Raw genomic sequence first — 14,659 nt, forward strand, 5'->3', positions numbered from 1 at the left:
TCTTTAGTATTTCTATCCTATTATGTATCTCACTCCGAAATAATATTGCAACCCCTCCAGACCCTCTAGTAGTGTGTCGACGTGATGTTTGTCTAAAGACAGATTCCCAACGAAAACCGTCAACTTGTGGCAGTCCCCGATTTGGACTCTGATGTGTTTCTACTAAAAAAAGTATATCAGATACCTTCAAAATGTCCTCTAGACGGCCAGGGTGTGTCCAAAGTGCACCATTACAATTCTATAAGGTCATCCTAAGTTTATTGTCTGTCACATGGGCCACACGCCATCAATTGGCGGCGTGATCATTAATTATCACACGTCCGTCTCGGTAAAAAGCACGGTGCCCCTCTTTACGAGCTTGTATGACTTGCGGCATACAAGTTTTACGATGCTCAATTTGCATCTTGGTCAAGTCTTCATCGAGGTAGATAGGGTCCCCGCCCAAACCTCGAAGAATTGGTCTCTTTTTAAAAAAGGTGATCCTAGATTCTGAGTCCTTAAACTGGAGGACTAAAGCTCTTTTCCTAGTGTGACACGCCCTACTCTCCAAGTTTTAGTGATTGGTAGGGCTTCGTACCCCAACATCTTCCCTAATGTTTGTGCATCTTCGTCGGGAGATGCCCCTTCTTTGAGCCCAGTAACTCTTACGTTCAAGCGTCGAGCTTGACACATTTTTTCCTCCTCAAGGGTGGTGTTTACAATATTTTCATCCTTTAGTTCCTTTTTAATATTACGTTTTACTACATCAACCCACCCAGTTTTTGGTAGTTCCATATCGCTTTTAACCTCTTCCTTAACCTTTTTTATCTCGTCCTTAATATCCTCTAGGGAGGATATTTCACCATCCTAGATGTCTCAAGGTCCTTAACTTGTTTTTGAAGGTTCACGTTGTCTTCCTTAAGTTTCACTATTTCAACGTTCTTTTTCTTCCTTATATTTTTGGTTTTGAGCTTCAATCTCTTTTGCCCATTTTTCCATTTTAACTAACCGTTTAAGGACATCTAAAAATTCTTCCTTACTTATAATTTCGTCGTGTGTTTCCCTATGGTTTCGTCGAGAAGTCATGTTGTAATTCAAAAGATAGAAGAAAGAAAAAGTCAAAAAGGGATAGAAAAACTTAGCCGAGCATCGATGTCTTGCGCGCGCTAGGTACAAGTGTAGAAGCACATTTGTACTCTCTCGTCTACACAACCGACAACGTTGTAAGAGGTGTAGGTGACATTCACGGTTGGCAACGGCAACGACGAAAGACAATAGCGACAAATGACGACAACGGCGACATCAGTCTACGACGGCGGTAGCGACGACGATAAACGGCGGTTCAAACGACGACAGACACACATACACACACATAGAGCAGAGTCTCTCTCTGTCTCTGTCTTTGTCTCTAACCCATGCAATAGTGAATTAGAAGAGATGACAAGGTGTGACACGATAGGTCGGGCTTTTCAAATGGTAATTAACACAAGTTTGGCATATCATATTAGCATTTCAAAAGCCTAATCGGTTTAGGTTGATTAAAAACCTTTCTGGGGCTTTCCAGGAGGACATGTATGCGTTTGTTCTAGTGCATATCTTTCTAGGCGTTCCGCGAGGCTTTACCAATGATCCGGACATGAAGCAGTGATCTCGCTTGAATTCTGATAATTGGGAGTCCCGGTCGCGCCCATTTATGGGGACAAAGAGGAGAGAGCAAGGGATAGCTGTTACAATGTTATATACACAGTTTTTTGGTCTCCTATAGGCTTTTGCTTACACTTTTGAGATAAAGAGAGAGAGACAGAGTTATGTAGAGAGAGAGAAGAGAGAGAGAGAGACAGAGTTATGTAGAGAGAGAGACAGAGAGAGACAGAGTTACGTAGAGAGAGAGAGTTACGTAGAGAGAGAGAGAGAGAGAAAACTCTGTCTCTGTCTCTGTCTCTTTCTGTCTCTAACCCACCTGGCGATCCATGGAGGAGGAGGAGGAGGAGGAGGAGGAGGCAGAAGAGCAGCAGCATGTCCTGCGAGAGGTGTGTGGTCAAGGCGGGTTCGCGTATGCTTCCATGGTAACGCGCGCCGCAGAGGGCGATTGCGGCGCCGCTGATGCCGCCCACGAGATGGCGTGGGAACAGCTCCATTCGGGGCCATGGCACGCCGTCCATCCCGCTTGGCGTGACGCTTACTCCCTCTCCTGCCTCCACTTGGCTGCTACCCATCTTCATGATGCCCGCGCAGCCCTCCGAGTCCTGGATATGGGTCTCCTCATGGGCGGCCTTCTCCTGAAACCTCGCATTCAGTCGGCCATCTCAGAAAGACAGAAGCGGATTTCAGATGATGATGATGATGATGATGATATCGCAGCACAGGTGGAGATACCCCATGATGATGTGGCAGACCACTTGTCCCATGTAGGTATTTCTTAACCCTTGCACACAATGCATGTTTTACTCACGATTCTGGTTGGCTGACTTAGCAATTCATTATATAGTTTGCTTTTTAAGTTTTTTTTACATCATGTCTTCTTGGGGGATAAGAACATAGTCTTGGAAGCCTGATTGGCTAACATATGTTGCTTTGGGCATCCGTTTTGCCTTGTGGTGTTTAATGCTGATAGCACATATTTTACTCTTGTCATCTATTGTGTGGTATGGTGCAAAATGTTAAGGATATAATTTTGGCATCCAGTGTGCTTTATTATAGATCCTTTTGGTAATAAATGTCACTTTGGCATCCGTTGTTGTAAGTGATAATGCATTATAATCTCGATATACATATATTACTCTGTCCGTTATATTAAATTATTCTGTAATAGGGATAACATTGATGGTATGTGAGCATGCATTAATGCCAATCATATGTAAGTGCGTCCTATATTACCTGTGATCTTGTGCGGTTATGCACTGCATGAAAGTTGATGCTACGCATGTCCCTGATTAATACAGATTGTATATGACAATGTTGCGCATTAATGTTGATTCTATGTTACTAATAGTAATGCAATGTGATTTTGCTTTGCCTTCTTGCTCACTTTGCAAAAGAACAATTTTATTTGTCCTGATCATTCTGGGTCAAAGAGATTCTTTCACAATTATTGTCTCAAGATTTTTAGGTCTAAATAGCCAGCTTATTAGGAATCTATAAATAGGTGGTCACAACAGAGCTGCCCCATGGATCTTTGTATTCGTTGGAAATCAGCAAGAGGAGTCTGTTACCAGTTGAAGATTTCCTCTGCAACTTTTTTATGCCAAGTTTCCCAGTAGTGATAACAAATGCAATGACACATTGGCCAGCACTGAAGAAATGGAGTCATATGGGATACTTCATGGATGTTGTTGGAAACCGTACTGTGCCTGTGGAGGTATATGTCGTTTCATTCCACTAGTTGCTCAAAATCTTTTCCAGATGAAACACATCTGTCTCTTTTGCTAAATTGTAAGTGAAAGAAACCCCACCCAAAACAATGAGTTCTTTAGTTTCTAAGCTTTTGATCACTGGACTGTAGGTGGGGGAACATTACCTTGCTTCAGGTTGGAAACAGGAGCTTATGACGATGTTAGAATTTCTTAAAAGGATTCAAGTATCTGAATGTAATTGTTCTGAACGGCCATATCTAGCCCAACATCCGCTTTTCGAGCAGGTGATTCAAGCAGTAGCTCTGCTTATTTTCAGAAATGGGCTGTTGAAACTTGAATGATTTAGAGTTGTGGGGAGATCTTTTTCTTCAGATTCCCGAACTTCAGGAAGACATCAGGATTCCTGACTATTGCGCAGCATCAGGAGGAGAACTAAGAGTGATAAATGCATGGCTTGGTCCAAAAGGAACAGTCACACCTTTACATTATGATCCACATCATAACCTTCTTTGTCAAGTTAGTGAAATTCTCTAATGGACATAATTGTAACCTAAATATTTTGTTTAGCATTCAAATATGTGCGTGGTCTCTTTATTCTGCAACCATCAAACATTCTCTTACATTGAGCATTTTTTGAAGGTTGTTGGACAGAAATATGTGAGGCTCTACTCTCCAGAAGCTACGAAAGGACTCTATCCATTCGAAGAAACAATGCTTTGTAACTCGAGCCAGGTACTTGGTGCAGATCGATTATATTTTTGCACCAGGCTATCAAGGTTATGTAGGGAATAGACTGCAGATATGTTTGCTCTTGGCTATGGTGAAGAATTAATACAAGATGTTGACAATGTTCTCTTACCTAAGGGTTTAGGATCTTAACTATGGATATTTTGGTTTCAGGGTTTAGGGTTTTCTTAATTATGGAGATTTAGGGGGTGTAACAGTTTCCCAACTATGGATATTTTGGTTACAGGGTTTACATAATTTCAGGGTTTCCCAACTCCATGCATATTGGAAGGGACGTTGTCTGATGTTGTATTAGCACAAGTTCATAACTGTTTGCTTTTTAAATGTGTAGGTGGATTTGGACAATCCAGATTATAGCAAGTTCCCGTTGGCACAAAATCTATCCTTCATGGACTGTACATTGGAGGAAGGAGAGATGCTTTACATTCCCCCAAAATGGTGGCATTATGTAAGGTCTCTCAGCTTGAGTTTTTCGGTCAGTTTCTGGTGGAGTGGGACAGAACAAGATGACTGAAAGAGTGGCAGGCTGTTGTCCTCAAAGAGTCATGCAAAAACATTTGACTGTTATTTCCATGATTTACAAAGTAGCGTTTTTGTTTGGGTGTGACGCTATTTAGTTCATGGTTTACTGATGGGTATATATAGAAGAAATGTATGAAAGAGTAGCCAGCCATGTAATGTAGACAGTGATAAACGCCAGATGCAATGACTAAACAGCCTCAGAAATATTATACAAAGGTGTGCTGGTTCAAAACTAATTTGTTTATGTGCCGTTGGACCACTGAAATGTTACTAGGGGCCTTTAATGATGCCTGCAGATTTAATGACCCAATATATAAAAGATTCAATCATTTGTTGATGGTTTACCCATAGGTTGAATGCACGATCAGGTAGCTACCTGCATGTCTAAGAATATGCATTAAAGTCCTTAAAACCTACCTGAATATTCAATAAATTTATGGGTACCAACTAAGCCGTCATAAACTGAATCGACAACAGCAGATAATAATATTTATACATAAGTGGAAGGTAACATAATTCCTCTCATATATTGGTTCATCCCTTGACTAGAATTCTAGGTTTGTAAATTACTCAATTCTTGAGATCTCCTACTTGGACCTTCTTGGAGAAAATCATATGCTGTGCCTAACAAATCACTAGATTAATGTGTAGTTCTAATATAATATTTCAATTAAGCATACTCCTTGTAAGAAGTATACTAATGTTTACGAATTTCATTGCAATAATTTATTAATTTTATCAAGGCAATGGTGATGATACTTAGGAAATTCTTCATCATTGTTGGTACAAACTATGAATAATACAGTAGTCTACAAAAAAACTGGACAAAAGATATCTTCTTTGGGACAACATGGCCCATCCACATGCAATTGATAGAATGTACAAGGAACCTGAACTACAAGTTGATCTTACAAGTACAGTCCTCAGTTTGCTCCCAAAAATATGACCCCAAAGGTCTTGAGCACTTTGACCCATCTTAAGCAGTGACAAAGGTGCACAGTACATGATGATTAATAGTAAGAATACTTCAATCCATAGGGGATACTGGTTGCTGTTTGTGTGGCCATTGGGAGAGTTGACATATGGAAATGGCCCCAACCCCTAACTGTGACAACGCATACCGAATAACCTCATTGACATTCAATAGCATTCTTTCCTTGCTCATGTTGATGCTCGAAAGCTACTCGGCCTTGCAACAGACATGTTCCTCTCATCATCTGAGGATGTTACTGGCTCATTACTTAGACTCCACTCAGACTTCCTTAAATGAGAACTTGGTAGAACCTCATTTTCATTGGGGTCTATTGTATCAAAGCCTTGTGTCACTGGGCGGAAAGTACTTGGCCTGCTGGAAGTGGAGTTTCTCTGGTGATCCCACGATTTATCTAAAACCTCATTCTCATTTGGCTCTGTGATATCTAAGTATTGCATCGATGATTCGGTAGTACTAGGAAACTTGGAAATCAAGTTTCTCTGATATTCTGAGGATGTAACTGCATCATCCCTTACACCCCCTTCAAACATCCTTGGATATAATTGAAATGAATGTCTAGACGTAGAGTTTCCCTGGTAATTTGACGATGTAGCTGCCTCATTACTTACATTCCAATCAGATCTTAATTCAGTTTCCTTCGGCTCGATTGTATCAATGTATCGCATTGATGTTCGAGTATTTCTCGGATGGTTGGATGTTGAGTTTCTCTGATAGTCTGAGGATGTAACCACCTCATTACTCATCGGCTCAATCATATCAACATATCGCATTGATGTTAGGGAGTTTCTCTCATAATCGGCGGCTAAATCATACTCTTCCCTCTCCATACTCGTTCTCGATTTCCTGATCTCTGAAAATAATGGAGTTTCTGGGCTTTCCAGTTGAACACCATCAAAGGTTGGCATTGAGCTATTTGATTGGGCGGAATGGGAGACAGACAAGCCCCTTTGATAATCTGAAGTCGCAGCCATGTCCTCATCATCCCTCTCCATGATGATCCTTGATTTCCTTCCTTCTGCAATGATGGGTGGTTTTCCATCACTGAACATGAATCTTGATTTTCTTCCTCCAAAGATCACAGGTACCACTTGAGGACTTACAGCACACTCGGCCTCATCTCTGAAAATGAATTTAGATTTCCTTGATCCTGACTGTGTATATGCAAAAGCCTCACCCTCATCTGGTTCTACCATATTGAAGTTTTGCATTGATGATTGTGTAGTACTACTTGGATGGCTTGAAATGGAACTTCTCTGATAATCCCTTTCGGTAGGCAATTGTGATTTCCTGCTCTCTGCATCATCCTCGTCCTTTTCAATAATCATTCTTGATTTTCTGCTCTCTGTAACTCTTGGAGTTTGAGAGTATTCTACTTGGACTCCATCAGAGCTTTGTGATGAGCTACTTGAGCTGGCTGAGTGTGTAACAGACACACCGCTTTGATAATTTGAAGGTGTGGGGGCCTCATTGTAATTTGATTCAACCATATCATAGGTGCGCATTGATTGTCGGGTAGTACTTGGTTGGCTGCCGATACTCAAGCATCTCTGACATGTCGATGGTGGTGCATCTTCTTCACTTTCAAAACTGACCCTGGATTTTCTTACGTCTGACAATTGTGGAGATTGTTTCGATACAGCATCAGAATTTCCCAAAGACGTAGTTGACCTAGTTGTCTCGGTGGTAACCAAACTCCTTTGGTAATCTGTCAATGGATCCTCATCCCTTTCGATTTGGTGTCTTGATTTTCTCCCCTCTGCTGCCATAATGGGGCGAGCTGTTATTTGTTCTTCATCCATCACAATGAACCTTGATTTTCTTGCCTCTGCTGCAAAACCAGAGGTAAGTGGGTCTTTATCCTGAGAAATGAACCTTGATTTTCTTCCCTCTGCTGCAAAAATGGGGGTAGATGGCTCCTTGTCCTGTGAATTGAACAATGATTTCCTACTTAAAAATGAACCTTGTGGGTTCTCATCCATAACATCAAACCTAGATTTTCTTCCTTTTATCACCTCGTCCCTCACATCAAACCTCAATTTACTACCTTCTCCAAAGACAGGAGGCAATATATTTTGTAAGCCACCATTACTCACAATGAACCTGGACTTTCTTCTCTCAGTGGGTATAGGAACCACCGAGTTTTCTGAAATGATGCCATCTGCTGAATTATGCCTTTCTGAACCATCTGGGAATCTGCTATCAAGGCCTTGAACATCACCCGTTTCAGAAGAAGCAGAAGATTCTGAGCTTATTTCGAATGGGCTAGGCTCAACTTGGAAACGTGATTTTCTCTGAGAGTACATTGGATCGACTTCCTCAGTACTAGTCCAATCCTGATGCATATATTGCCTTTCTCCCATGTATATATTAGGTTGATTACTTAGTTCATTTGTTGGCTGACCTCTTCTGTCATTTACTATGCTAGATTCACCATAGTTTGCAGTACTATTGCGTTCCTGTATACTGATTCGGGATATGGGTTCCTGACTCTCCCTCGATCCAATATACATAGATTTTCTTGCAACATTTGCTTCTAAACTGGCATCCATTTCATCCTCTCCTGAACCACTTGATTGTGAATCTGGGCTCTGGTGGCTATATGCAGCAGTATTAAATTCTTCATTGGAATACCTGGGCACACTTGCTCTGGGTTCAACACTCCCCATAGTGTCAGCTACAATCTGATTTGAATTCATCGATTGCACTTGGGATTGATCGTATGGCTGTACTTGTGTCAACTTGATTGAAGATCTGTTTTCCATTTCAGATTGCTGCATTTCTTGAAACTCCTCCTTTGACTTATTTCTTGGAGAATAATACTCTATATCAAACAATAACTGCTGAGTGTTGTCATATGTCTTAGATAGCTTGCTTGATGGGTCTATTGTAGGTTGATATCCTCCATTCATCACAGGTGGGACATCAGTGGCATTCTGTGTGTTGTCCTCTCCTTCTTGTGACATTTCAACCGAGTCATCATCTGGAAGCTCCCTGATCTCTAATTGAGGAGAAAATGCAACTCGATTAGGTTGACGTGAAGCGCCAAGCTTAATTGTTCTTTTACGATTCAGTAACGCATTGTTGCTATCATCCTTACTTTGTGTTTCAGAAAACTGTGCTAACTCTGGAAAATCTCCACTTCCTTTTCTGGATTGTTCATTATTATAAGGTGAACTATCTAAATCATTTGAGGGATAACCTTGCTGGCTCATTCTGTGTTCCTCGATATATGGATTTGTTTCATAGAATGATATAGAAGGATCTTGAAGACGAAATAAAGAGGATTGTACCCTTGAAGTGCCTTCCATTGATGACCCAAAACTACTACTTCCTTCTGCAAGTACTGGCTCATGCCTTACTTGCGCTTCTGTATTAAACAAACCTTGTCTACTACTCCTAAGGGGGGATGTCAGCCTTGTTCCTGTTCCATTGTAATTGGTTGAATAAGGTGTATTTGTCATGTTATAGTTTGGGGTATATCCGAAAGATTTCCTTCTTGAAAAAGGCGACTGTAAACAGAGATCATCAGAGCTTCTTCTTGTGCTATTATTATAGCCCCAGTTTCGTTTTTCTCTTCCAGAATTCCACCTTGTAGGTGAAGAAGAGTAAAACCTTTTTCCATTTCTCTTGTTAGTGTTAGAAGTGTAAAACATTTCTAATTCACTCAGCATATTTGAAGTTTTAATATGCCCAAGTAAAGCCTCTAGTTCAGAAAGTGAATCTGCAAGGCAAAGCCTTGCCCTAGAAACTGGCTTTTTTAGCATGCTCAACTGCCTGGCCTGTTCTGGCGTGACAATGAGCTGGCTTTCTCTGCGTAATGGCTTTTGCACACAAGAAATTTCTTCTTGTTTCGCTCCATCTTGCACCCCTATTCTTGAGTTTTCTTGTTGTGTGACAAGAACTCCACCAACAGCATTTTTTATAAGATCAATCGATGCATTAAGTTCTTTTGTCCAAGAACTCTGTTCTGCCTGTAGTGGAAAAGAATGAGTAAAACCACTTTTAGGATTTCTACTTTGCCTACACCCATGTCAATGTCAACGAAAATGTTGGAGGAATATGAGTTGTTGTCATCATCTCTGGCAGAAGAGAAATCTGTCTGTGGGGTGGTTCACTTACTTCTTGCACTGGATTAAAATTTAGAGGATCAGAAGTATCAAAGTGGAGTTGAAATCCAGGCACTTCAGGAAACGTCTGTACAAAAATATCATAAGAGGTGTAATAAATGCATATTTTACTCACATCAGTTCCATGTGAATGCATCCACATACAAAAAGGGTATATACCCATCATCATCAAAGGGAGTGAATAGAAGAAATTGACATACAGTTACTTTTGCATTGAATAGGGATGAAACCAAGAATGCCCGCTGGCCTTCTATTTCCTAGGAGGTATTCAAAAATATTGGCATTTTCAACAATGTAAGTGCTATTACCAAATAAAGAAAAGAAAAAGTTGAGTACAGAGGGTGCACACATGCACACCTGAAAGCCGAACAATTTTCCGGGGATGAGTACCAGAAACCTTAACTTCAGTTTTATTCCATTGCTATCACATTGCTGAACTAAACCATGCTTCATAACATGAGCATGGTCCTGTCCAATGAATGACAGTCAAATGAGTATAGGTTCACAGTGTATGAATGTATCCGTGTAGGAACATCTTTTTGCATGTGTGTGGTGCAACTAAATAGAAACATATAAACACATTACTAGGCCAATGATGCCTTTGTTTACTCCACTCTTCAGAATGTCTTCAATCCTTACTGATTGGCCATCACTGATGTACTGCAAAAGAATAAATTGTTTTTCTACTTCATCAGTTTCAATTTCACCATGCTGTAGTTTTATTTCATCCTTTGGTGTTGCATCTTATAGTTGAAATAAAAAATTTCAGACCTGTGAGACATGTCGAATGCATTCTGCTTCTGCAACGTTTTGAGGAATTATCTGCCATTCATCATGTCTGAGGCATAAAAGTGATATGATATTCTCAGATCCACACTTTGATGGGGGAACTTTTCTCTCGGAAATGATGGGCTGAATGGATTTCACAGAACAATAAATTACTGACAATATTGCATGGAAACATACCTGAATGTAAGTGTTATAAACTGATCTATCTCATCTTCAGAACTCCCCTGCTTCTGGAATCCTGTGAATGACTGAGTCTGCATGAATAATAGCTTGAATTGTAAGGAAAATTAAACATACAAACATTTATTTCAATGATGGAGCTTTTGTTCATGAGAATTTTTACCAGAATTGTGTTTTCTTCATCCCTTATAACGCATCTCTGCATATCAAAGTCAATGTCCAAAATTCCCTTGTACCATGTTTTTTTCACCTGTACAACAGAAATGAAAAACAACCCCTTCAGGATCAAGCTGTATTTAGATTTAAAATAAAATGAAATATGTGCGTTTGATAATGCTACAAATTTCTTTTATAATACATTATATTACTGGTGGAACACGTACACACACGCATGCAAATATACAAATACGACATATGTGTCTTCATACAAGAAACATTCAGAGAAGAGGCACATATCTGCTCCTCTATATTTATTGAACCATAGCAAGCATATGATGACTGCCTGAGTGAAGACATGAACATATGATTTGCGTCAGAAGTAGGTCCACCACACATATGCATACTTGTTTTGTTTAGAAAAATGTGTTAATGTGAGATAAAAACCCCACAAAACATATTTACAACAAATCACATGAGGAAAATTCATGACAGACATGAAAAACATAACGAGGAACATCTCAGGGAAAACCACAATAACGGACATGAATTGGAAGCTGATTGCCCAAATTTCTGCTCATTACGAATTGTCCAAAATGTCCTGGAACCCAATATTGACCCAATGTAAAAATAATGATAAGAATCTTGAGATTCCGTTGTAAAAAGGAAAAAGTTCAAAAGAACTGTCAGATTGATCTGAAGGGAACTGGAACTGTAGAAAGTGGGTAACTTGTCACGAGAGAAGTATAATATGGGGACAAGAATAGATGAAAAAAATGTTTTTATACTCTTGTCCATAGATAAGACTTATCAAGAGCCAAAGCAATTTAACTTTATTACAAGATGACCAAGTAGACATTGCTAGAGGAATAGGCAATGCATAAGACACAATGAATTCTTCCGTATCTGTGTCACATACATGTAAATGTCCTACAAGTGGCCTACGCAATTTCCTTTTATTATAAACACCAGAGATCAAGATCCCTAAGTACACATCTCCAGGGAAATAGATATTGCTTAAGAGGCTATGAATTCTTCTATACTCCTACTCCTGTTTCACAAAAATTTACATACAAATACAAATAATAAAACACTTGCCTTGGCGTTATCTTCAGGGAATCTGAGGCGGTGGATTGAGCTGGAGAAATCTACTTGAAAAGAGAGTAGATGGCTCTCTTTGAAAAAATCCAATACAGAGGATTCCATGGTTCAAATTCCAAATTCCTACATTTTGCTCAAGAATACAGAGGAATGGGGCTGTGATATAGCATGCCCTCACGAGCGGCGGCGGAGCGTCGCATTTCAATTCTTCACACAAAACCTTCAATCAAATGATGTATGCTCTGTTGTTGTAAAATCAAATGATGTATGTGTGCCCTCACAAGGGGCATATTTCGATGGCAACAGGGATTCGATTTGCCTCTTGTGATTCAACGATTGGGAGGGAGCTGAAGAAGCAGCAATCGGAGGAGGAGCAGGAGGAGAAACAGAGAGCAAAGCAGGCCTTTCTCTGTTTTGGAGTGCCTTCCTTGAATGGGAAGCAAGCAGAGAGACGACGAAAGAACGTCACGCTTCCTCCTCCCATCACGAAACAGAAAAAGCAACAACGTTTCAAAAAAAAAACAAAAAATCCTTCACGTTTAGATTTCTCTTATGCATACATACCATACCATACATACCTACCATACCATACCATACCATACCATACCATACCATACCATACCATACCATACCATACCATACATACATACCATAGATACCATACCATACATACATATATGCTCGTGTGTTTGTCCGCTACCAAAATCATAAATAGGGCTCGCGAGCGACGTGTCTATTTTGAGACAGACAAATCATTAATAGGGCTGGCGAGGGAATCCGCGGCCCCTGGACGGTGCAGGTCGCTCAAATGCGTGGCGCGTGCGATCTGCACCGTCCGATTTGGATAAGAAAAAATCGCGCGACCAAAATTGTTGTCGGAGGTCGCCCAAAACTCTTTGAGTACTCGGTCGCCCAACCCTATCAGAGGTTGCCCAACTACCTATTGTGGTCACCCAACCTACATATTCTGGTTGCCCAACCTACCTATTGTCCGTTGCCCAACCTCTGTAACGTATGTGGTCTCCCAACTGAGTTTAAATGTGGTTGCCCCACCTACCATTTCAGTTTTGTCACCCAACCGAGTTTTAATGTGGCTATGTGGTTGCCCAACTGAGTTTTAATGTGGCCATGTGGTCGCCCAACCTTTTAATCGACGACTATAAAACCCTAAAACTTGTCATTATCTCTCAATTTTTCAAATGAGATTGACAGGTTCTTTTGTCGGGAAAACGATTTTTCTTCAGGTGTCTTGCAATCGACATTCCAAGCAATCACTTCTACTATCGGTGCCCTACTATTTCCCAGGTATGTATTTGTGTTTGTCTCTACATTTTCTAATTTTTATTTTTTTGATGTGGTTGGCTTTTTCATGTCGAAATATTAGGGTTTGGGAGAAGGTTTTGGTTGATATTATGATTTTAATGTGATATTATGGTTTGATATTAGAATGGTAGGGATAAGGTTTAGGGTTTAGCATGATAATATGATTGTAAAAATTGTTTAGGGTTTGTTTGATACAATGAATAAGTTTATTCTAAAAAATTGTTTACAACATGTTTCTTGATATGTGATCTTAGAATGTTAATGGTTTATGGTTGGAGTGTGTTGATATTGAATTTAATTTGCTTGATATTGATTATTAATGATATTATGATATTAGCTTGATACTGATTATTTGTGGTAACTGGTTTATGGTTGATATTATGATTTTAATGCTTGATATTAGAATGTGGCCCAAGTTTAGAACAAGTTTAGCTCACTGATCATTGAATAGACTTGTAGAAACTTATTGATTATTAATGGTTTACGGTTCAACGCTTTGCTTGATTAAAGTTAATATTGTGTGTGTTTGAGCATTAAAATTAGAAAATGTTTGATTATTTATGTTTTCTTTTCCTTGTATGGTGGTAGATGGCAGCTAGGTCGAAGTACAAAGACTGGTGGGATTCCGATAATGGTGAGATATATCCAACTCAAGAGAGGTATGTCACAAACCAATCTCCCCTAATAGTGGTACTGATATGTGATGCATGCATGTTGACTGATGATTTATTTAAGGGTTTTTGTTAGAAGACATTGGAGAAGCTGTGTGGCTGACATGTCTAAGGGTGGGGAGAGCATGAATCAAGCACGAGTGGTTCATCTACCTCGGATCGAGCCGATACAACCCATGGCAACATTCGACGAATATGCTCCTCCTGCAGGTATGTGTATTTGGTCTCGTTGTAATATGTCAATCTTTATGTAACACATACAAAAAATTTGATGCTCCTAGCCTTAGCTCGTTGTATAAGGTTGGAAGAGATCCTAATGGGAACAAGGTCTGTGTGTGTATCGTGGTCGAGTATTGTCGCCTCTCGCCAAGGTGGTATTGCAAAAAATGCGACATGGAAACACATTTACGCTGTCGTGCCTTTCAACGCCGGATCATTGCGTGAATTGGGTGGGAACCGTTGGGGTTTTGGACTAGGAGGAGGAAGAATTTGAGACAAGTATAGTTATGAATAGAATTTAAGAAAGAGAGATAGAAACTTGTGAATCCCACAAGTATATTGTATTAGATTAATCAATATTAAGATAAGAATATGAATTTAGATTGAAAGATAAGGATATAGAAACCTCGTGAATCCCACGGGTATAGTTTATTTCGTGAATCCCACGAATATAATTTATTAATTGGTGTTTTTAGAAATATATTCAATTTCCAAAAG

General features: G+C 39.9%; 3 protein-coding genes across 6 annotated transcripts; 1 reads left to right on the forward strand and 2 right to left on the reverse strand.

Moving 5' to 3' along the window:
- Nucleotides 1-286: 286 nt before the first annotated feature.
- Nucleotides 287-774, reverse strand: LOC147860524 (uncharacterized). Its single transcript, XM_087324117.1, has 2 exons — nt 544-774; nt 287-424 (listed from the first exon to the last, which is right to left on the reverse strand). The coding sequence occupies exons 1-2, from the start codon at nt 772-774 to the stop codon at nt 287-289; spliced, it is 369 nt and encodes a 122-aa protein (XP_087180243.1).
- Nucleotides 775-1,924: 1,150 nt separating this feature from the next.
- On the forward strand, nt 1,925-4,814 carry JMJD5 (2-oxoglutarate (2OG) and Fe(II)-dependent oxygenase superfamily protein). The gene is made up of 6 exons (XM_087325089.1): nt 1,925-2,387; nt 3,125-3,337; nt 3,482-3,616; nt 3,705-3,848; nt 3,972-4,064; nt 4,411-4,814. Exons 1-6 carry the CDS (start codon nt 1,950-1,952, stop codon nt 4,591-4,593), a joined length of 1,206 nt encoding a protein of 401 aa, XP_087181215.1. The 5' UTR covers nt 1,925-1,949; the 3' UTR covers nt 4,594-4,814.
- An 823-nt stretch (nt 4,815-5,637) lies between these two features.
- Nucleotides 5,638-11,618, reverse strand: LOC147860526 (uncharacterized). Of its 4 annotated transcripts, none has more exons than XM_087324320.1 (9): nt 10,855-11,618; nt 10,689-10,765; nt 10,494-10,560; nt 10,308-10,382; nt 10,080-10,190; nt 9,923-9,979; nt 9,715-9,789; nt 7,468-9,566; nt 5,638-7,404 (listed from the first exon to the last, which is right to left on the reverse strand). In XM_087324320.1, exons 1-9 carry the CDS (start codon nt 10,894-10,896, stop codon nt 5,763-5,765), a joined length of 4,245 nt encoding a protein of 1,414 aa, XP_087180446.1. In that variant the 5' UTR covers nt 10,897-11,618; the 3' UTR covers nt 5,638-5,762. The 4 variants fall into 4 exon arrangements, with proteins under 4 accessions (XP_087180446.1, XP_087180445.1, XP_087180444.1 ...); XM_087324319.1 differs by having other exon boundaries at nt 5,638-7,565; nt 7,608-9,566; nt 10,855-11,617; XM_087324318.1 differs by having other exon boundaries at nt 5,638-9,566; nt 10,855-11,616.
- Between the last annotated feature and the right edge of the window lie 3,041 nt (nt 11,619-14,659).

The sequence above is a fragment of the Azolla caroliniana genome, unplaced genomic scaffold (assembly GCF_043228905.1).
Source record: "Azolla caroliniana isolate FFs.n. ecotype wild unplaced genomic scaffold, voAzoCaro1.0.p SCAF_9, whole genome shotgun sequence".
In the NCBI taxonomy this organism is placed as follows: Eukaryota; Viridiplantae; Streptophyta; class Polypodiopsida; order Salviniales; family Salviniaceae; genus Azolla; species Azolla caroliniana.

Excerpts from the sequence above, each read along its gene's own strand:
- LOC147860526 (XM_087324318.1), bottom strand. The coding sequence starts at position 10,896 with ATGCAGAGATGCGTTATAAGGGATGAAGAAAACACAATTCTG. Across the intron at positions 10,561-10,688 it reads TTTATAACACTTACATTCAG|ACATGATGAATGGCAGATAA; the intron begins GTATGTTTCCAT and ends TTTATGCCTCAG. Across the intron at positions 10,191-10,307 it reads ACAAAGGCATCATTGGCCTA|GACCATGCTCATGTTATGAA; the intron begins GTAATGTGTTTA and ends TTCATTGGACAG.
- JMJD5 (XM_087325089.1), top strand. The coding sequence starts at position 1,950 with ATGGAGGAGGAGGAGGAGGAGGAGGAGGAGGCAGAAGAGCAGCAGCAT. Across the intron at positions 3,338-3,481 it reads ACCGTACTGTGCCTGTGGAG|GTGGGGGAACATTACCTTGC; the intron begins GTATATGTCGTT and ends ACTGGACTGTAG. Across the intron at positions 3,617-3,704 it reads AACATCCGCTTTTCGAGCAG|ATTCCCGAACTTCAGGAAGA; the intron begins GTGATTCAAGCA and ends CTTTTTCTTCAG.
- LOC147860524 (XM_087324117.1), bottom strand. The coding sequence starts at position 774 with ATGGAACTACCAAAAACTGGGTGGGTTGATGTAGTAAAACGTAATATT. Across the intron at positions 425-543 it reads CAATCACTAAAACTTGGAGA|CTCGATGAAGACTTGACCAA; the intron begins GTAGGGCGTGTC and ends GACCCTATCTAC.